The sequence below is a fragment of the Perognathus longimembris genome, chromosome 11 (assembly GCF_023159225.1).
Source record: "Perognathus longimembris pacificus isolate PPM17 chromosome 11, ASM2315922v1, whole genome shotgun sequence".
Taxonomy (NCBI): Eukaryota; Metazoa; Chordata; class Mammalia; order Rodentia; family Heteromyidae; genus Perognathus; species Perognathus longimembris.
The window spans coordinates 49,024,365-49,046,305 of NC_063171.1; the positions used below are offsets into that span (position 1 = coordinate 49,024,365).

Genomic DNA, 21,941 nt, shown 5'->3' on the forward strand with positions numbered 1-21,941 from the left:
TTCCCCTGGACAAATGTCCAGACACAGACAGAATGATCACGCTGACTCTTGTGGTGAAGATTCTTCCATAATCCTCAGCACCAAAGTCAGCAAGCAACAAGTCTATTTTCTGGTTACATTATGGTCACTTACAGCCCTGTAAAACTGGGGAATCTACTTTTCTGCCAAGTCAAATCAAGATTATGATGTCACAGAAATAAATGATCTCATGCTGTAGGAAGAGAGCAATAGATACGAAGGCTGAAATTCCCAATGGTGTTAGTCTAGCAACAGCACAGTAATAAGCACACTGAAGCTTTTCAATTTTAAAAATATTGAAGTGAAACATTTCATTGCCTGGAAGGGCAGGCATGACATAGTCCAAGATGTTTCTCGGGTTCTGAATTTAACTCTCCTTATTCTAGATGAGCAATAATGTGGAGCATATTGGCACTTGTTGAAGATTTTTAGTCTAAAAACCTTTCAGGAAAACTTTCCATAAAGTTCATGAATCACACTGGGCTAAAACCTCAGACAGAAAATTTTATAGGCAAACTATAAAACCTCGCAGTGTCAAACAAAGCTCTGTCCTCCAGCACAGAATGCAGCTGCACGCCTAGGACGAGCACGGAGCCTGGGGTAATGTAAATTTTAGAGATCTCAGAAGGGAACGTTCAGCATAGCCTCTTTAGAGCTGTTATTGTCATTAATAATCTGAGGGAATATCTCACAATTTTAGACTTTATTGCAATTACAAATATAAGGTGTTTTAATGGCTTATTCTGCTTCTTTATAAAAATTTGTTCCATTATGTTTCCATTTGTTCTTTATTCAACTGAAATACTTTAAAGTCAAATGCAAATTAAAGCCTGAGGTTAATGATCACACATTAATATGGACAGATATAATCTTTGGAAAATCTGGGACTTGCCATTACCCATATTACTTTTATTCACAAGTTAAAATCCAAATCAGAATCTCTGTGAAAACTGTTTAAACATTATTATTGGAAATTGCAAAGCAAAAAGTGATCTGAAATAAGGATTATAAACCAAAGCATAAATGTATACATCTTTATCACCTACATTTCAACTGTCAGACATATTAATTATCATTTTAAGAAAGAATATAGTGCAATATATGGTTTTGCTCAGTTTTTTTAAAGTGTATATCTATAATATATACACGTACAAATGTAGTTTTGTGATTTAAAAATTTACATAAATTTGTACTTTTTCCAAAGCTTACTGACAGTAGGAAGGCTACTGAATAATTAAGGGAATAAACTGAAGAATTTTAGCCCCTGAATTATCCAGAGAGGAGAGGAGAGAGGGGAAGGAGGGAATGGAGTAGGGAGAGGAGACAGCTGAGAAAGAGGAGAAAGGAGAGAAGAGAGTGAGGAGAGAAAGAAAGCACTAAACCAGATATTTGATTATTTAAGGCCATTCTCATAAGCAAAATATTTTCCTGCAATTACACTTAATTGTTTAATTGTTTACGCTTACTAATGAAATGAAAAACATAAAATAAACAACTACAAGGGGCTGCTTTTCAGCAAGTGTATAATCATCAATCAACATGAACTCAAAGAATCTTAAAATTATATGAAGCTGGCCTATTTAAATAGAAAGGCATATTTTATCCCAATCAATTGCATAAAAGTAAAATTATCCACAACCCAGGCGTGTTTCTCTGCTGTACAGTGCAGCTGTAATGATCCCCACACACCGCCCTGGCACGTCAATTACGGTAATCATAATCACGGTCGTTAAGCCGAGTGTTCATTATTATCAGGATGCTGGTGACAGCAGATTCAATCACGGGTGCACTGGGCAAGCAGGCACAGTCCCACCCAAGTTTCTGCGGAAGGCGATGTGCCACATTAAATCTAGGATGTGTTCCACGTCCCACTCCATTCCAAATGCCTTAGACAGTAAAGGTCAGCTTTATGTTCTGTGCAATATGCTTAGGTTCTCTAAATTAATTCTTCGGAGTGTTGAATATTTTTATGCTTTGTAGCATATAAGATACTGTTTAGGACCAAAATACATGTGAAAATAGCAGACAAGGACTGCTCCTGTTATAATTCACCCATAACAGAGACAGAGGAAGAAGGGATATATCAATATGAACCATTAACAGAGTCACTTCCGGGACTTGCAAACAAGAAAAATTGGAATGTTCCATTAAAATCAGCTGTCTAAAATGCACATGGAAATTCATTCCCATTCAGATAAAGGCCAAAGACTATAATTTCTGATTTAGTTAATATGCACATATGTGAATGTTTTAATAACCACAAGAATGTTTTCATTTGTATTTTATTAATTGTTTTATAGTATAACTTTTTAAAACCTACCCAGAAAAACTGAGCAGGGACTCTTTGATCAGATCCCTTATTTAACATCCACATTCTTAAGTACTTCAAGGGATGACACTGATCAAGATCAAGATATAATGTATTCCTAAATTACTTTGTTAAATGGCAACTCTTTTGTACAACTACTTGCAGATAGTAAGAAATTTTTTATAAAAATAGTTTAGAAATGCAAAGGATTTACCTGAATTTAAGTTTGGCTATTTACAATACAGAGTAGGAACCTAACAGATTTAATTTGGCATAGCTTATAAGCACATCAAAAAAATGAGGGCAATTTATATGATATATATATATTGTTTTGTTTTTATTTTTTAAAGAAAAATGATATAAACGCAAGTTTTCATTGTGTATTTCAATTTTTTCAGAAGCACATAGTAGTATTATTTGCATTTTCTGCTTGTGATTTCTTTGCATTGGGACCTACAAATCAGTAACATTAAATATACATAAAATTAAATAATATTTCATGTATTAATTGTATTAATGCAAACGTGATTAAACAATGAGTATTTAGCATTTGGGTTTCTGTCTACTGATATCTTTCCTTTTTTCCCCAGTCGTGGGGCTTGAACTCAGGGCCTGGGCTCCTCTTTGTGCTCATGGCTAGCGCTCTACCACTTGAGCCACAGCACCACTTCTGTTTTTTGAGTTACTTGGAGATAAGAATCTCATGGAGACTTTTCTGCCTGGGCTGGCTTCAAACATCAATCCTCAGATCTCAGTCTCCTGAGTAATTACGATTACAGGAGTGATCCACTGGCACCCTGCTATTGATATCCTTTAACAAAACTGGTTAACAACTCTTTTTTTTTTTAATAAGATCTATGTTTAAAAGTGATTAAAAGAGACAGAAAATTTCCATGTATGGATAATCTTAAGGCCTGGGAGTGATAGTTTACTACTGTAATGTTAGCACTGGGGAGCCAGAAGCATAGCAAGTTCTAAGCCAGTCTTGGCTACAGAGTGAATTCTAGCCCACTCTGGGCGATGAGACCTTGCCTCAAAACAAAAAACAAAATAAAATCATGACAGAAAGTTTGAAGAACAGGAGCCAAAGCACTTAAGGCTGTTTCTTGTCTGAATCAAGGCATTGTTTTCAACTAAATATATGCACAGTCACATGTAAAGTGCACAGGTACACTCCACCTTCCCATAGAAATAGACATTTCTGTCTCTTCTCTTGTCAGTCTCTTCTGCTTTCAACACTTTAAACCTAACAATTCTGGTCTCCTGAAGACAGCCTTTAATCTACTAATAATGAATAAGATGTGGTCTCTGATTCCAAGATCAAAAAGCAAAGTTTTATAAAAGTAGAGAAAAATAAGCCTACTTTTAGCAACCTATTGAGTATATGTCTCACCCAAGTTACTTAACATCAAATCAAACATAAATAATTTAATACCTCTAAGATTTAACAAGTAAGCATTAGAACAATTAGCTCTGCATTGTGCAGATTACATTTAGCTCTATGGAGAGGTAATGTGATCACTCAGTATGGTTGTTTGATGAGATGAGGAGGAAGATAGAAAGAAACAAAGGAAGGGAGGAGAGAGGGAGGAGAAGGAAACTTCCACTTCATATTTTTCTGCCCAATTTTATGTAGGGGTAGGGTGGTACAGTGTTTTATTGAGATTTAGTAAATCTCTACCTTGCCCTTTCTTAGTTTTCGAGCACATGGGTGTATCAAAGCACGTAATGATTTTTTCCAAAAAAAAAAAAAATAACAATTTTCATTTTAATGAGTATTCAAAAGTTTCTTGCATTTGTTTTAGTTAGGTAACTGAATATTTTTGAAATATATCTCAATGTATGAGGTAAAGTGGTTGTGTGTGTGTGTGTGTGTGTGTGTGTGTGTGTGTATGTGAGTGCTCCCATATTAGGGCTTGAACTCAGGGCCTGAGTGCAGTCCCTTTTGTGCACAAGGTAAGTGCTGTGGACTTGAGTCACACTCTACTTTTTGGAGGTTAATTGGAGACAAGAGTCTCATGGACTTTCCTGCCTGGACTGGCTTTAAACTTTGATCCTCAGATCTCAGCCTTCTGAGGATTTATGATTATAGGCATGAGCCTCCAGTGCCCAGCTTAAGAAACAAACATTTTGCATTAGGATATTTCTTGCTCTGAAGTAGCTTACTGCCCTAACATAAGTCATTTATATTTTAAAGAAGTGAAGACTGAAAAAAAGAAGTGAAAAAAGTTTTTCAAATACATGAGATATAGGTCATACACATCCAAAAGATGAAATTAAACATTTAATTATCATATTTAAATTATATCATAAGCATAACAATGTTATTCTTAAAATGCCAAGAATAGTTTGGTTATAACATTTTATAGAAAGACGCCACCCACATTTCTATCTGCTAATCAAGTCTAAAGGTCATCCATACAAAACCAAATGTTCAAATTGCTCCTAAGCATGTATTTGTCCCTTGCGGTCCAATATTTACCATGTCCTTAAAAAACAGTTTCAGGGGGCTGGGGATATGGCCTAGTGGCAAGAGTGCTTGCCTCATATACATGAGGCCCTGGGTTCAATTCCCCAGAACCACATATACAGAAAATGGCCAGAAGTGGCGCTGTGGCTCAAGTGGCAGAGTGCTAGCCTTGAGCAAAAAGAAGCCAGGGACAGTGCTCAGGTCCTGAGTCCAAGCCCCAGGACTGGCCCAAAAAAAAAAAAAAAAAAAAAACCCAGTTTCAGCCAATGGGGTGGTTAACACCTGTAATCCCAGTACTCAGAGGCAGAGGCAGGAAGATTTCAAGTTCCAGGACAGCCTGAGCTACATAGTGAGGTCATGTTTCAAAAATAAATAAACAAGAGTTAGGAGGGGGAGGACAGTAAGAAAGACAGAGGAAACTTTTTCTAAACTTGCTACTGAATTGCATGAGTTCCTTATGCATTTTAACATTCACCCTAATTAAGATGTAGCATAGTTTTCAAATATATTCTCCAATTCCATTTGTTGTCTCAACTCTATTGTCTGTTTCCTTTGTTGGGTAGAAGCAAGTTTTTTATGAAATCTTAAAATTGTGCCAGTTTGATTTCCCTTCAATTTTTTTCATAATAGCCTATATGTGTATGTATATATGTGTGTATATGTACACACATATGTACATATACATGAATACATATATATACATTTATATACATATACACACATATACACATACATATATTTCATTGCCAGACCAATATCTAGAACTTTTTTCCTAGTAGTTTTAGCATTCTAGATCTAATGTTTAAAAGTATTTTATCTTTTTATTTAGTTGATTGTTGTTATGGTAAAAAAATAAGGCTTCAGTTTCACTTTTCTGCATGAGGATATCCAATTTATCCCAGCAGCTTTCATTCATTGAGTATATATTCGCCATAATTAAAGATCAAATGAAAATAAATATGTGGGTTTATTTCTCCACTCCTTTCCACTGGTAAATATATCTGTTTATAAGCCAGTTTCATGTGGTTTTAACTACTATGACTTTGTAATGTATTTTGAAACCAGATAGTGAGATACTTCTCGTATATATTGGTCAAAATAATTTTTTCTTATTCATAGTCTTTCGTGGTTTCCTAAGAATGTTAAAGTTGTTTTATTTACCTTTGTGAAAAAATGACATGGGAAGTATGATAGGGATTATATTGAATCTACAAATTGTTTTTAGTAGTAAGGATATATTAATTCTTATAGTCTGTGGGTATAGAATATCTTTTAATATATTTTTTTCAGTTACTTTCATAAATATTTAAAGTTTTCAGTTATAGATATTTCATCTCATTTAAATTTAATTCTATTTTATTTTTTCATGTTACTATGAATTGGAAGGCTGCATTTTGTTTGGCATATTTTATAGTGTATAGAACTACTACTAATTTTTGTACATAAGTTTTACACCTACAGTTTTACTACATATGTTTATTATTTCTAACAGTTTGTAATGGAGTCTTTAGGGTTTTTATAGTTTAGATCATGTCCCCTGAAAACAGACAATTCTATTTGTTCCTTTCCAATTTGGATGTCCCTTTGCCCTTCACTCCTCTTCCTTTTCTTTCTTCTCCTTCCTTCCTTCCTTCCTTCCTTCCTTCCTTCCTTCCTTCCTTCCTTCCTTCCTTCCTCTCTCTCTCTCTCTCTCTCTCTTTTCTTTTCTTTTCTTTCACCTCCTTGCTTTTAGCCAAATATTACATTAAGCAGTAATTTTCAGAATGGGCATCTTAGCATAGCCCTATGATTTTAAATTCTATTTGGAACTTTGGATTTAGATTTTATAGTGAACATTACATGAGCCTCTTAGAATTGTTGTGGTACAAAGAAGGTGCTTTGTATACAAGAAGACATAAGTTTTATTGGTCCAGAAACATCATGTTATAGGACTGAACTGTGTCTTCTTGAAATATATATGATGGAGCCCAATCTCCAATGTGACTTCAAGGGAAAAAAGGACTTTAAGGAGATGATTAAGGGAAAATAGGTTATGAAGGTATGTCCTTCATCTGATGAGATATAGTGCTTTTATAAGAAGAAGCATAAGAGCATGTTCCTCCTTCTCTCCCTTCCTTCAAAGAACAGATCATAGGAACATACAAGGAGATGGCAGCTGCCTTCCCTTCTCTCACCCCATCTAGATACAAATGCACAAATGGAAAATAAGCAAGCAATTACTAATTATCATTCTGTATCTTTGCATTCAAATCCTGACTCTGGTCTTATGTAAAAAGTCAATAATTCCTTCCATACACCATAAATTATCATAAAAATTATAACCCAGCATAAAAATATTTGAACCTCTTATTGACATAAATCAGCTGTACCATTTTTAAACACAATAGCTATAAATTATCTTGGAACCACAAGAGCCTTAATTGTAATGAAAATATTTATATATTTTTCCAATCAAAATGTATTTTTAACTTTGGAAAAGGAGCACTATTTCTTACTGTTTTGTCCACTCACCTTATCAGATATCCATTTTTTAGGGTTCTCACTTCGAAATTGATGCTTATCTGGAGAATCAGGGTGATACTTGCTTGATGAATGTATTAATGGTGTATATTTTTCTTTTTTATGGTAGCAAGAAAATGGCAAAAACCTGAAAGAAAATTTACATTGTATTCTTACTATGATTTCTAAAGATATTTCATGCAATAAATAAGATTAGAAGAGGGAGAATGCTATAGAGAAAATAACACATGGTCTGGAATCAGAAAAGTTGGATTCTATTTAACCCCTGTCACTACTGGTTCTGTGAATCTCCATTTCTTGCTCTTCAAATGTGGAACTACCAAGCCTTTTCTAATGGAAGTTTTATGAGTACAAACAAGGCAAATGCTGAATCTATGAATTAAAGCAGCCAAATTACTCAAAATTCATCATGTAAGTAAAAATATTCCTAATTAGAATGATATGTCTCCCCCTCTAGAAAAATGGTCATGACAGAAAGTTCTCATCGAAATCATTTTGATTCAAATCTTAAATTTCCCCTAAGTGCAGTCATTTTTGGTAGAGTTCATAAATAATAGAGTTTTTGAATCAACCTGACCTGCTTTTACATCTTAGAGTGTTCTTTCTACCTCTGTCCCTTGACATCTATGAATCTTTGTTTCTAAGCAGGGTTATTAATGGGAATGCAAAATGTGCTATATACACAGCATTTAACATGGGCCCTGAAAAGAACAAGGGACAATACATAATGATGATATTCAGAGTAGAAATAAAAAGAGAAGTTATTTTTGTTGCATCAGTCATTTGTTGCATCATCATCATCATCATCATCATCATCATCATCATGATTAATTTGAGGCATTCTTCTAAGTGAAATAGAAGACCAATTCTCAAAATCCATACCAAATTCCAACAAAACACCTATCATTATGATAGGCTGTATAGTAACACAGTAATTTGTTCAAGTCCCTCACCAGGCACATGAGAATAAGAGTAAGTGCATTAATAAAAAGTTAAAAAGCCACAAGGAAAAGAGGACAGAAGATGACAAGCAGGTGAAACTAGCAACACATTCTTTTCATGTGTGAAGAAGACTGCAGAATTGCAACAGGTAGAAGAAAGTTAATACTAGAGATGGTTGATGCCCAAGAGAAATAAGGCAATTTGTCCTGTAGAGCCCTGGGAAAGCTGGTGATAGAAGCTACAGGTACTGCACAGGGTGAGAGTAAAGAATACAGGTAGACACTGATTAGAAGTCTATTAAAGGGGTAACTTCCCAGTTCCTCATCCCTATCTGTGTGGTCAAGAAGAGCTTTGATGAAGCCAAGATGAGGTACCAGATGGAATTGCACAATGACATAATTTTATTTCTCGATACCACTAAGTGAACGAGCAGAAAATAAGCCCAATCCTCTACATTTAGGGATTTTTTTTATCAAAAGTTTTTTTTTGTCATAGCACAATGAAATCTATCACTCACAAAGAGCCACACTCACATCATGTTTGAGACTTTAAAGGTTTAAATTGATCTTTTGTAATGTGAACTTAAAAACATTGCTCATTGAAAAAAGAACAACATGAAAGAAACTTACAAATATAAACATAAAAGAGAATTCACCCAAGCACCTTCACAGGTATTGTGGTAGAGGCTCTCACCTGTAATCCTAGCTACTTAGGAAGCTGAGACCTAAGGACCATGGTTCAAAGCCATGGAAGAGAAATCCAAGAAATTCTTATCTCCAATTAACCAGTAAAAAGTTGGAAGCAGAAATGTGGCTCAAGCGGTAGAGTACCAGCCTTGAGTGAGAAAGTTAAGCAAGAGCATAGAATCCTGAGTTCAAGCTCCAGTGTTGGCACAAAAGAACAATATATTTTGAAATTCAGACCCTGAAAAAATATACTTGAGGTTCAAAAAATACCTATGTAATCATCACCATTATCATATGCCTATATTTTCACACATCTCATTCCATGAAGATAAGGAAGATATTTTAGAAATCCAAATCTTTTTTTGCAATACATTTGCTTATGAACAATAAATAGGAAAATAGCTTTGTTTAATCACTTTATATACCTCTGCAATTTCCTTTTAGCCTTTATTAATAAACTCCTTGATATTATTAGTAAATACTTTCTAACAGTATTTCAAATAAAACAGAACATACGGCTTTTAATTTTACAAAGTGTTAGGAGCATGTGTTATTTCTGCCCTGAGGCAAGAAGTTCTCTTAGAAGACAGATCATGGGCTTCTTGTCTGTCTGTGCTAATCTGCACATGGAGGAAGGATGAACATTGGATACTGAAGGAATTTCTGTGGACCAATATCACAGAAAATACAAAGGAGGTACATGTGCAGGCTTCAGCACTCAAAGCTTTTATCTTTTAATCACTTCTAAATAATTTTATTATTAATTTATTTATTGTCAAAGTAATGCACAGATGGGCTACAGTTTCATATGTAAGGCAGTGAGTACATTTCTTATCAAACTTTTTTTTGAGAGTACCTTTTTGTGTGTTTCTATATAAAATTTCCTTTCTCAGGGAACTGTATAGACGAGAAGGGTGAAAGACTACGTATTAATTCTAGGTATTAAGACTATGAATTAATTCTACTTTCATATAGCCATAATGTTTCATGAAGATAGCATGGAACATAGTTTCAGGTGTACATACATATGATAAAAAATATGTAGAAATATGACATGCTGAAAATTAGCTGTTGTAAATAACCTTTAATAATATTGATTTGCAAAAATGAAATTTAATCATTAAGTAGAATGATCAAATAAAGTATAAATAGTTAAGAAATTCTAGAAACTACAAATTGCTTTTGCTTATAATAAAAATTTTGGAGAATTATCAACTGATTTAAAAATATCTTTTGCAAAATTTTATATAATATATAATAGTATGATATACTACAGCTATATCATAAATAATATAATATATATGAGAATACCTTACAAATTAACATCATGTTAAAGAAGAAGACATAGATTGGTTACTTATTTTTACAGTCTTTCAAAGATCTGGAAAAAATTTCTTAAAAACAATGTGAAAATATAGTGGTGTGTACAAACAAGTAATTACTTCAAAGTCTCAGAAGTGACAGAAACAAAACTTAAAAATGGCCTATTAGTTCCAGAAAGCACAGGATCATATCATGAACACTGAATATTTACATACAACATAATTTTCCAAATAAATCATGTACCTTTGTTTTTCCCATAGCTCTCTTTCATTTCCTCCTTTTCCTATAGTCCTACTACTATCATTTATAATTCTAGGTTTTCTGTCAAGCCATTTATTTTACTGACAGATAATTCAAATTTCAAGTTATGAAGTGCTAGCTAGCAACCTATTGATTCAAGCCTAATTTCTTCAGCCTCCTTGTCATCCCTTTTAGAATTCATTTGATCTTTTCAGTTTTCTACACTCTATACCTGCCCAAGTAACAATGCCATTCTTCTTTTTCTTTCTTTTTTTTTCCCCCATCTTACCTCTTTGTCTCTGTTCAAGCATTTCCTCCTGAAATGTGGATCCAAGCTTGGCTCAGCTTTCTACACCAGCTCAACAGCCAGCTCATCCAGGCTTTCAAGTCCACTCACTCCTAACAACCAGAGTCTCTGTTGCCTCAATTTTTAGTTATTCATGAGACACTGATTGAATTGCCTTTATAAATTCAGCACTTGGAAAGGCAGCGATATCATGATGGAAGACACAATATATGTAGAAGGAATTCATGTTAGGAACACCGGATGAGGAACTAAACACAAGTACAATCGGGTAACTGTTGTGATAGATAACACACACGTACATGCACGCACACACTCTCACACACATGTATGGATATATGTGGATCTACATATCACATACATATGTACATATATGGCCACCAATGCCCAGAAGAGGACTTCTATTCCTGTGGGAGTTGGGGGGTGGAGTTAGGCTTGGAGAAGTATTTCCACAGGCCTTGAATGCTTGAGCTGAGTATGGTGGTACAAGAGTAGTAGCAAAGGAATGCGGGATCAAGATGGGAACATTCCATCCATTGCTGACAACAGGATATGAGTTAAGGCTCAAGAACCTATTCATCTCTCATCCCTATGAGGTTCACTATCTAATTCCATAGGACGTCAGCCCCCTCCTCTCTCTTGGTGGATTCCCCTCTCCTCTGGCATGCACAATTCCTCCTTGTCTCTTGTAGTTTGTGTGACTCATCATTTTCTTCCAATAGCTTAAATTAACCAGAACTCTGCAATAGAATCACTTGGGCAAATTTTCCAAAAATATATGCCCACTGAACTATACTGTGATTGAGACTCTGGAATTCATATGTACATAATTCCAAACCTCAAACCTCAAGGTGATAGTTAAGTAACCCTGACCAAGAGCCACTGCCCTAAAACTTTAAAGCAGTTCTTGAAAACCTGCATTTAATTTCAAGTTTCTCCCGAGGTATCCATCTATCACCAAGGTTGTACGTTGATGTATAGAATGTTTATCACAAAAGTAATTTCATATGCTTCATAAGCCAACTAAACATCAGTTGATTAACTTCCTTGCTATACATTAAGTATTATATTAGGAAGAGTACTGAACATATGATAAAACATAGGAACAATATGCACTACTCTCAGGTATAACACAACATACTTCATATGATCAAATTACAAAGACAGTACAAATTTTAAATTTCTTTAGATTTAGATTTCTGCTAAATTTCAGTACTCAGTGGTCTTTTGTGTAAAAGATTTTTTTTCCTCAAAAAGAACAGTAGTGAAAAGGATGGCAGAATTCTTACTGTGTAACCAAAGTAATAAAGGGCTTCAAAATAGACAAATCTTAGACTCCTTAATTATATACAGCCTTGTTATCTATCTCCCCAGTGTTACGAAGTACCAGAACTTCATTAGAAAAATTCAGATGGAAAAATGAAAGAAGCACTTTGTAAATTTTCACTGGAAATGAGCTGGAGTACTGGATCAAAGGGGGGTAATCATGCTTAACTGCCCTGGAGTGTGCGGGCATGGATAATACGATTTGCGTAGTAACTACTGCTCCTATTACTGTCTGTCTGGAGTATTATGTGCTAATGGGGTTACTAACTTAGTATTTTAACTTAAAAAGGCTCTGCTGATTAATAAATGTTGCACACTGCTAGTAATTAAGGTCAATGGAAGAGTTAAAAATAAAAGTTGATGTGTCAATAGAACAATATCTGCATGTTTATGGTAATCCCTATTTATTATACTATAATAACAGCTCAAGAAATATGCAGGGCTGGGGATATGGCCTAGTGGCAAGAGTGCTTGCCTCATATACATGAGGCTCTGGGTTCAATTCCCCAGCACCACATATACAGAAAATGGCCAGAAGTGGCGCTGTGGCTCAAGTGGCAGAGTGCTAGCCTTGAGCAAAAAGAAGCCAGGGACAGTGCTCAGGCCCTGAGTCCAAGGAACAGGACTGGCAAAAAAAAAAGCAAATTGGACAGGTGTAAAGTGTGAAGAATCATGCAAGTCAAAGTTTCGAGCAGTGTTAAATTCTTTTTTTTTTTTTTTTTTGCTATTGGTTAGTGATAAGTATAATCAGGTTTTTGACCATATGCACCACATTTTTCAAATGTCCTTTTTTATTTCTGGCGATATTAGGGTTTCAACTCAGGGCCTTGGGCTTGCTAGACTGCTGCACTAGCATTTGAACCACACTCCCAGATTTTTTTTTATTTTTTAAGTTATTTTCCAGGTAAAGCCTCCCGCTTTTAACAAAAGCCAGTCCAGGATCACACATTTCCTATGCTTGCACCATGGTACCTTAATTACAAACATGACGCTAGTCTGAGAGTGTCCATGCTGCCTGCATATAGCCTGCTACTGTCTTAGTAGCTGACTCAGTTATTGGTGCTGATCATTTATTAGTGTATCAGTTATAACTGTCTTGGTATTGGAGTATTATGTTCAGTTAACACTGATTTACATCACAACCATTCCAAAGCAACGAATAGTGAATCCAACAATTTAGAGATGCCACCGAGAAGCTGTAAACTATTTCCTAATGGAAAAGTTGGCATTCTCAGCTTCACGAGGAAAGAACGTGGCATGCCCAGACTTTGGTACAATCTGTGCTTTCTCATCTTCCGCAGATCCTGGGATTGATCCCTATGGGTCAGACTGGAACACTTGAGCTAATGTATGTAACTTCATACGTGTCATCGAAATTAGGGAAGCCCATAGCAGAACCCACACCATCTGACTTAGTGCTCCATCTCTGTTCTTTGATAGCTATGTTAAACATCAATCTTCATAGTTCAGGTACCAATACACCTCTGATTTTTTCCACTACTTAATAATAATAAATGTTTCCTCATTTCAACCAAGTTGCATAGTCCAATTGCACATTGAAAATATTCCTTAAAGTATCCTCCTTTGAAATGTTAAGCCTTAGAATTGTCTTTAGTTACCCACTCTCAGGAAGAGGAAGTAAAGATAGCCACTTGTCATATTTATATAAGAGAACACAAATGCAAAAAAAGAACAAAAATGCATATGTAACTGTAAAGTCATCACATGGACATAGAAGAAATGGTTGATGGTAGTTTCTTCTGGAGAACATATCTGGAAGTCACAGTATGAAATGTAAGTTTTTACAAATCTGTGCTATGACCTGTTATCACTGGCTTTGATTTTGGCATCCTGTGTCTTGCATGTATGTTTATCTTATTTGGGAAAGGGAAAAGGAACAACAAAACGGTGAGAAAAAGGACAAAGTGTGAACCAATACAACAGAGATACTCACAAGACACTATGTTTGAAATGAACTTTACAACTTGGGAAGGAGGGGATTTGGGGGGTGGGGAGGAAAAGTGGGAGAAAAATGAGGGAGAGGTTAACACTGTTCGACAAGAAATGTACTCATTACCTTACTTTGTAGCTGTAACCCCTCTGTGCATCATCTTTGTTTTTAAAATAAAAAATTTAACAATACAGAGAACTTCTTTTCATTCTTAAAATGGATTAGAGAAGACTGAAGTGAAGAGAGCAGGAATTTTCTTGATATGAAGAGAATATGGGATGTAAAGAAGGAAAAAGACTTAGGTCTATGGATCAAAAAAATCCTAGAATGTAGAAAAGGTTCACTAGAGGAACAGAGCTGGGGTCTGATCTGGAAGAATATGCATGTCTTGCAAAAGGAATTAAAATTCATCCTGAGCATGACAAAAAGCCATTGAAAACAAGTTTTGCCCCAAACAACAACATGATTATCTCATTACTAAGACTGGGTAGATAAGATTGAGGGCATTTATGATAATTAAAGTAAGAAATTGCAAGGGCCTAAGGGAGTAGAAAGAAGAGAGGTAGAATTTGAAAGATACTTGAAAGTCAGAATAAACAGGAACTTGGGGACTTGCAGATATGGATGATGCTGGAGAAGAGGGGAACTCACAAGTCTCTACCCTGGAAAGTTAGTTGGCACTGCAAATCACATTCAGGTTATGAATGAGCAGGCCAACTTCCTATGTGCCCACGTTTAGGACATGTGATAGAGATATAGAAGAGGGTGGTGGTTGAAAATATAACTACCCTGGCATGTAAGATTGCATTCTCTGGAATGCAAGATCTTCTGTTGGGAATCACTGGCATGGAGGTGGTAGCTGAGGTCTCTCAGAGATGCAGGCACTGAGAGATTATGTGCAGACAGAAGAAAGTGCAGAACAAGAAAGGCTGAGTTTGCCATTAGTTTACCTCTGTCCTGTATCCTCTCTCTAAAATTACTGCAGTATTTTCCTAATGGATTTCACTAAACCTACCACATTTTTTCTCCAACACATTTGTCTCAAAATCAACAGATCTGTACTCTTTTCATTTTTAAAAGCTTTAAATAATTTCCCATTGCCTACAGGATAAACTTGTAAATCTTTGCTCTTCAAGTTTTTCACTATTCTTGTTACTCTCCTCTAACAAAAAAAATTAGTGTTGTTTTTTTCTATCCAATTGGTCTGGTCCTTTCCATTAACTTTTCCTTATATCTTTTCTTATATGTATATCGCACAAACCTAATTTTTATATACTTCTTTGTCAGAATCTTAACTATCATTTACAGGAACTAATTCAGTTTCTTTTTTGTCAAACACACTTTCCTAGTGGAAATATAGCTCAATGGTAGAGCACTTGCTTCATATGCAAAAAGAGTGATTTGAGCCCTACCATCATAAAAGTAAAAAAGCAAAAAGAAAAAGATTTCTAGATCATCGGAGACCGGGACAAACAACTCTACATGTAGACAGTAGTTGTTTTAACAAAATGACCAATTTACAAGTACTTGGTAATTCTCACTCAAAATTTCATTAGTGTATCTGGTTAGGTTGCAAATTATATTAATTTCTAGGAAACAGAGACTTTCATTCATGCACTGTTAAATACTTTGAGCCTAGAAAATTTGAAGTTTTTTTTTTTATTTCTCACAATACCTAATGACAGCTTCCTATAGAAAAGGTCCTTTACTATTATTAATTAGTTTAATTAATCACCTAGTTTCAAAAAGTTTAGATACATGAATAAAGGAAATAATTGTCTTTAAAAAGCATGAGAAAATAGAATGAAGTTTAAGAACAAGAGAAAAATGCAAAGCTTTAAAATGACTTCCAGGAAAAAAAAATTCTGTTATCCATACTCTGTAAACACCATTACTGTTTTTTATGGTGTGCTTATTTTAAAGAACATGTATAAATAATAGCCTGAGAGATTTTTTTCATTTTTCCTTTCCTTCTTGTCTTGTTTTTTTTTCTTTCTTCTTTCTCTTTCTTTCTTCCTTTTTTTGATTTTGTTCTTTATTTTCTGTTTTTGACTTGCACTTGAACTCAGAGTATCAAACTCATGGTCAGGATATTTTTTCATTCATGGCTGGTACTCTACCACTTCAGCTATACTTCCACTTTTGGCTTTTCAGTAGTTTTTTGGAAGGAAGAATCTCACAGACTTTTTTTTTTCTTTTAAAAACTTGGGCTGCCTTTCCAACTGAGAAGGTAGTCTCTTGAGTAGCTAGAATTACAGGCATGAGCTGAAAACACCCAGCTCAACTTGTGATTATTACAAAGCATTTGATCATCCCTAACAGTTGCCTCAGAACATACTAAGCCCTATGAATTGAAATCTGTTCTTCCAGAATGCATGTTTTGAAGCCTTCATCCCTGGCACAATGGGAAGTGAACTTACTTGAAACTCAGGTCATTGCAGATAGAACAGACAAAGATGAGGTCATAATGGAATGAGGTTGGGCTCTGATCCAATATGACTAGAATCCTTTATAGGAAAAGGAAATTTGGAGTTGGGGATTTGGCATGGTAGAAGAGCACTTACCTAGCAAGTGCAAGGCCTTGAGTTTGGTCCTCAGCTTTGGGGGAAAAAGGAAAGGAAATTTGGATCCAGCCACACACACACGGAGGATAGCATATGAGGATGAAGGTAGAGATCAGTGATGGTTCTACAGGTCAAGAAAAATCAAGGATAGCAAATGTGCAGAAAGCTGGCGAAAGACATGAACACGTTATTCTCACATCCCTCAGAAAGAAGCTCTGCCACTGCCACCCTTGACTTGAGATTGCCTGCCTCAGGAACTATAAAGCAATAAACATCTACTATTTAAGCCTCCAGATCTAGGTACTTTGCTATGGCAGCTGAGAGGACCTGCCTTTTATAAGTCTAATGAGAAAGCTTCCAAGAAGCTTTCCAAGAAGGGTCCTGAGGCTTACAGACAGCTGAAATGCACTAGGGTCCAGTCTATCTTTAGAATTTGTTCTTTCAAACCCCTTTGCTTTTAATTTCTTTAGGTAAATGAAGAATGTGGGAGAAGGCTTCTCTGACTGTGGTAAGAATGTACTCGACCTAATTTCTACCACAGAATTATTATCAGCAGAGATATAAAATCTAATTTTATAATATTTCTTTTGCTATACAAGATATAATTATGTGTACTCTAGAGTAAAAAAAAAACAAAGTAGTATCAAAAGCTACAAAATATCAGTGTCCCAGTCCTAATAGAATTATCCTTGGGCTATTGCTAAGACCAATTGTTTGGTTTTGAATTTCTAGGCAATTTGTATAGTATTTCTGTTTGTTTTCATAATCTCAGCAACACCTGAAAGTTCCAGGTTAAGAGTATCAACAACATGTAGGGAGAGGATATTTTTACCAGTATTCTGTGGAATATGCAAGTTGAACAGCTGTCTTTGGGAGTAGCATTGCTATCTGGTCCTTTTATAAAAGCTTGTGGAGGAAAATACTGAGGATGATTATTGAAGTACTTTTGAGATACAATGATTTCTGAAGAAATAGCATAAAATGATCAACAATCTCAATCACCTTACAAGTAAATATAGCAAATGCATTGTTGAAAATAGATAATTTGGAGTCATAAGACACTTCAAATGTTTATCACTAACTTGTGTATTTTGACTATAGCATCATTATCTCTAATGTCTGTGTTAATAAATCTGCTTCCTGAAAACCATTTGGAAAAAATGTTTTTACTTATTTATTATCTTCAGTTGTGCAAATGGCTCTCAGTTCAACAAACCAGTCTATCAGCACAATAAATCTTGATCAATTTCTTAATTCTCTTATTCATCATTTATTGATGAATTCTGAAATCTGCCAAACACTATATTTAATTACTATCATATCAATTAACATCTATAAAATGAAAAATGACATAAAATGACTTACCATTTTAAGACACATTGCAATGACAATTTCATAACTTAAACTATAGGATGATAATGTTAATGACCTTATTGACAGAAGGCCATTCTAGATTTAAAATGAACTACAAATAAATTGCATAGGCCTCTATTCGTGAAAAGGTACCTTGAGAAAGAAGAAGCTTGGAGAAAGATGTATGCATTAAGACCCAATCATTAATGCTAATAAAATAATTTAATGTTCCTTATACTGTTGGATCATTCTCTGTCTTTTCTAGCCATCTTCCTCAGTTATAACCTATCTCATTCCTAGTGTCTGATTTAAGAAAACTATAATATCTATATTACTGTATTAAAATGGAAGTTTCCAGAGCAAATGATTTTTGTTTTATTGGCTCTTCTAGAAGCATCATAAATATGGATGCTTTCATTGGGTTACTAAAAATTATCTTCCTAGCTGTACCCTTGTCATCTATCCTCTTCAAAGCACCATTCATTCCCTACTCATCTTTGAGAACTGTACATATAGATATTTGGGGGTGACATCATTTTTCTTCTGATTGATGTGTATATATTTTGCCTTCAATACTGATCTCACTATATTTGCATGTTGTAAAATGATTGTCTCTCAATAGTTCAAGAATGGCTTCACATTTTTCTCACAGATGAAGGATTTTCTATGATACTAATAATAAAAATAGAAATATTAAATAGGAAGTAGAAAAAAATATGATTGATGTAAGTCAACAGAATCAATTTTAGCAATGAATATTCTAACATAATTATGAACATATTTACCAATATTATTTAATATTAGAAAATATTAAATAGGAATTAAAAATATGAGAACATTTAAAGCATCACATGCAGTACAGCTATTTTCTAAACTAAGAACTTACATATTGTCATTTACAGTTAGCAACTGTTCCTGTCTTTTGAGCTCTTCTCTGGCCAACTTTAACTCATTAATGGGTTCTGCCACTCGCAACGTGGGCTCCAAAGGCTTGTAGCGTTGTTCTAATACTTCATTTATATCTCTGAAGGGCCCCTGACAAGACAAGATGAGGGGTGTATTTCATTATGGAAGATATTCTGATGTATTCTTGACAACTATGGTTAGTAAACGTACATAAAGTATAAAAACTCTACTACATCATTTTTAAAACACAATTGTTCTTTTTTTCTCTGAGAAAACACAAGAACAGAAAAAACAAGAATATCGATTGTCTTCCAGAAATGTTACCTTCAGCTAAACTGATACCTTAAAATTTTCTTTCTATTACCTGGGCACTGACTGTGGCTTTACTTCTATAATCCTAGCTACTCAGAAGGCTAAGATCTGAAGATCATGTTTTGAAGACAGTCAGGGCAGACAAATCCATGAGACTCTAATCTCCAATTAACCAAAAATATAAGTAGAGGAGGAGAAGTAGTAAGGAGGAGGAGGAGGAAGAGGAAGAAAGAAGAGGAAGAAGGAGGAGAAGAAGAAGAAAAAGAAGAGGAAGAGGAGGAGGAGGAGGGGGAAGAGGAAGAAAGCAGCCGCAGCTGGAACTGGAGGTATATTTCAAGTGGTAGAGTATCAGCAAGGAGCTAAAATGCAATGTGTGAACAGGTACTGAGATCAATCCCTGACTGGCAGAAAACCCAAACAAAACAGAATCTTTTAGATTATAGCCTTGTGCCCATGGTTTGTGCCCATGTGTGTAACGCTAGTTACTCAGGAGGCTGAAATCTAGAAGACTATGGTTCAAAGTTAATCTTGGCTGAAAGATCTGAATGAATCTATCTTCAAAATAACAAGCAAAAAGCAGGGATAGAAGCATGAATCAAGTGGTACAGTGCCAATCAAACAAGCAAGCAAGCTGAGAAAGAATAGGACTCCCTGGATTTAAATCCCAGTACTGGCAAAAATTTATTTTAGATTATGAAAAGAAGTTTCCTACTTATAATAAGAAATTGTCACCTGTAAGTAATAAACATGGGCTAATGGATTGGTGTCTTCTAATATTTAAGCCACATTTCCTCTAATTAAAATGATTCTTCCCCCATCCTCCCTTTGGTTCTTGAACTAAGAACTGCATTTTAAATTTTTTTCTGTTTTTTATTTTTTTGTTATTATAAAGGCTATGTGCAGAGGGTTTACAGTTACACAGCTCAGGTAGTAAGTTCATTTCTTTGTGGGCAATATCACCCCTTTCCTTATTCGCTCCCATTTTCAACATAGTGCCCAGTGTCTTTTGAATTGACACACAAGTATGAAAAGAAAGTATGAAAAGAAAATCAAACCTTAGCATCATTCCCCCAAAGCCCATCTGTTCATTCAATTTGGAGAGTACAAGGTTTTAATTTTTTTTAATTAAAGCTTTTAGAGAAACACCTCATATTTAAGTGGTGGTTCTCCTAAACATAGAAAAGCGAGCATTTTTAGTAATTTTCGGACATTATTTTGATTATTCTAAATTCTATTGTTCAATGGCTGTGCTACTATTTAAAGACACAAAAACAGAGTACGGAAAAACCCATAGGGCACTCTGAAGCAACCTATGACACTCTTGTGAAGGTGGTAGCTACTTAGACTAGTTACTAGAATCCACTGCTTGTCCAATTAGTGTCATGGTAAATACACTGTAAGCCAGGCACCCTGAGACTTGGGTGTACCATCAATTACATACTGTTTGCCTTCTTCTACCACTGTTGTGCCAGAAAGAAGCAATATAAAATGGATGAAGATGTCTAATCATACTCCTTATTCTTAAACTTCTCTTCTTTAAATAGGTTATCACTAACAAGACACAGCTGGAGTTACCGCGGGCCCTGAGTGGAGATTCTGAGGCTAATAAAAAGAAATGATTCACGCCTCATTTATGTTCACTTATGTTTTACATTAATAGAAACCAATAATAGGAACCAGTTACCATAAAAGTCATGGACCGTAAATAACACAAATGGCAAATAAGTATCATCTAGTACTTTTCACAGCTGGACAGGAGGATTGCTATATTTGAAAGTAGTTAATGGATTTTTATTGGAACTTTACTTTTTAAAGAGACAGTATCATGATTGCACCTGCCATTAAGAAATCAGTCTTTGTTTCTTTTTTAATTCAGTTATGTTTGACAAATCCTATGGTATAAAAGGAGTAATAGTTGGATGTATACCTTGGGACATAATTTACTTCCTTAGGACTATTCTCATCATATGTAAAATGGAATAATATGTATCTCATACAATTATTTATTCAAGCCTTAATATCATACACAGAACATAATAAACACTTATAAGTTGCAAACAAGTGTTAGTGTTGTTACAACTGTTCTTATTATTTTCAAGATGAGACTTAGAAGGTTTTGGATAATGTAGCATCAAAGAAATCAGCAAATATGCTGAAGCTATGACTTCAAAGGGCAGCATGCGTGGGATGTAATGATTGGTCTTCTCATTGGTCAAGCTTCCAACTGTTGTTGATACCTTAATATCCAACTATCTGTCTCCTTGTCTTTTAGATACTAGGTCATACATGTGTATCACAGACAACCAGACTTGCTTTTGAGCCTAATGGTCCTCTCGTGATTGAGAACTTGACATCTGCTGTCATGTTCCCTTTGCCAAAAGCTTGCTAGCCTGCCCTTTAGATCTCAGTCACTTATTTGAACCATGTCTGCAGTGACATATAATTCTAGATTTTGGAAACAAATGCATATCATGTAAATACTTATTGTGTTAATTTCCAGATAATAGCCCCGTAAGTGTGTGGACTATTCAGGATCTTCTTGGATTCTTAGTTACACACATAAACACACCTATTGGGCAGTTTTTGGCTTTGAACCCAAGGACTCATGTCTGTTAGGTAGACACTACATGTGAGCCACACATGTCCCTTTTGCTCTGATTATTTTTGCATACAGTCTTGCTTTTCTTCCAGGCCATCCTGAACTATGACAAGGAACAC

At 35.0% G+C, this 21,941-nt stretch overlaps 1 protein-coding gene across 3 annotated transcripts in view; it reads right to left on the reverse strand.

Moving 5' to 3' along the window:
• Nucleotides 1-21,941, reverse strand: part of Spata17 (spermatogenesis associated 17) — a 134,739-nt gene that overhangs the window by 36,654 nt on the left and 76,144 nt on the right. For 2 of the 3 annotated variants that reach the window (XM_048357763.1, XM_048357762.1), the window contains 2 exons: nucleotides 18,892-19,040; nucleotides 7,308-7,443 (listed from right to left, as the gene is read on the reverse strand). In XM_048357763.1, coding sequence (XP_048213720.1) covers nucleotides 7,308-7,443; nucleotides 18,892-19,040 — 285 coding nt within the window. Of the gene's footprint in view, nucleotides 1-7,307; nucleotides 7,444-18,891; nucleotides 19,041-21,941 lie in introns of those variants that run through there. The other variant, XM_048357764.1, reaches the window with a different exon arrangement.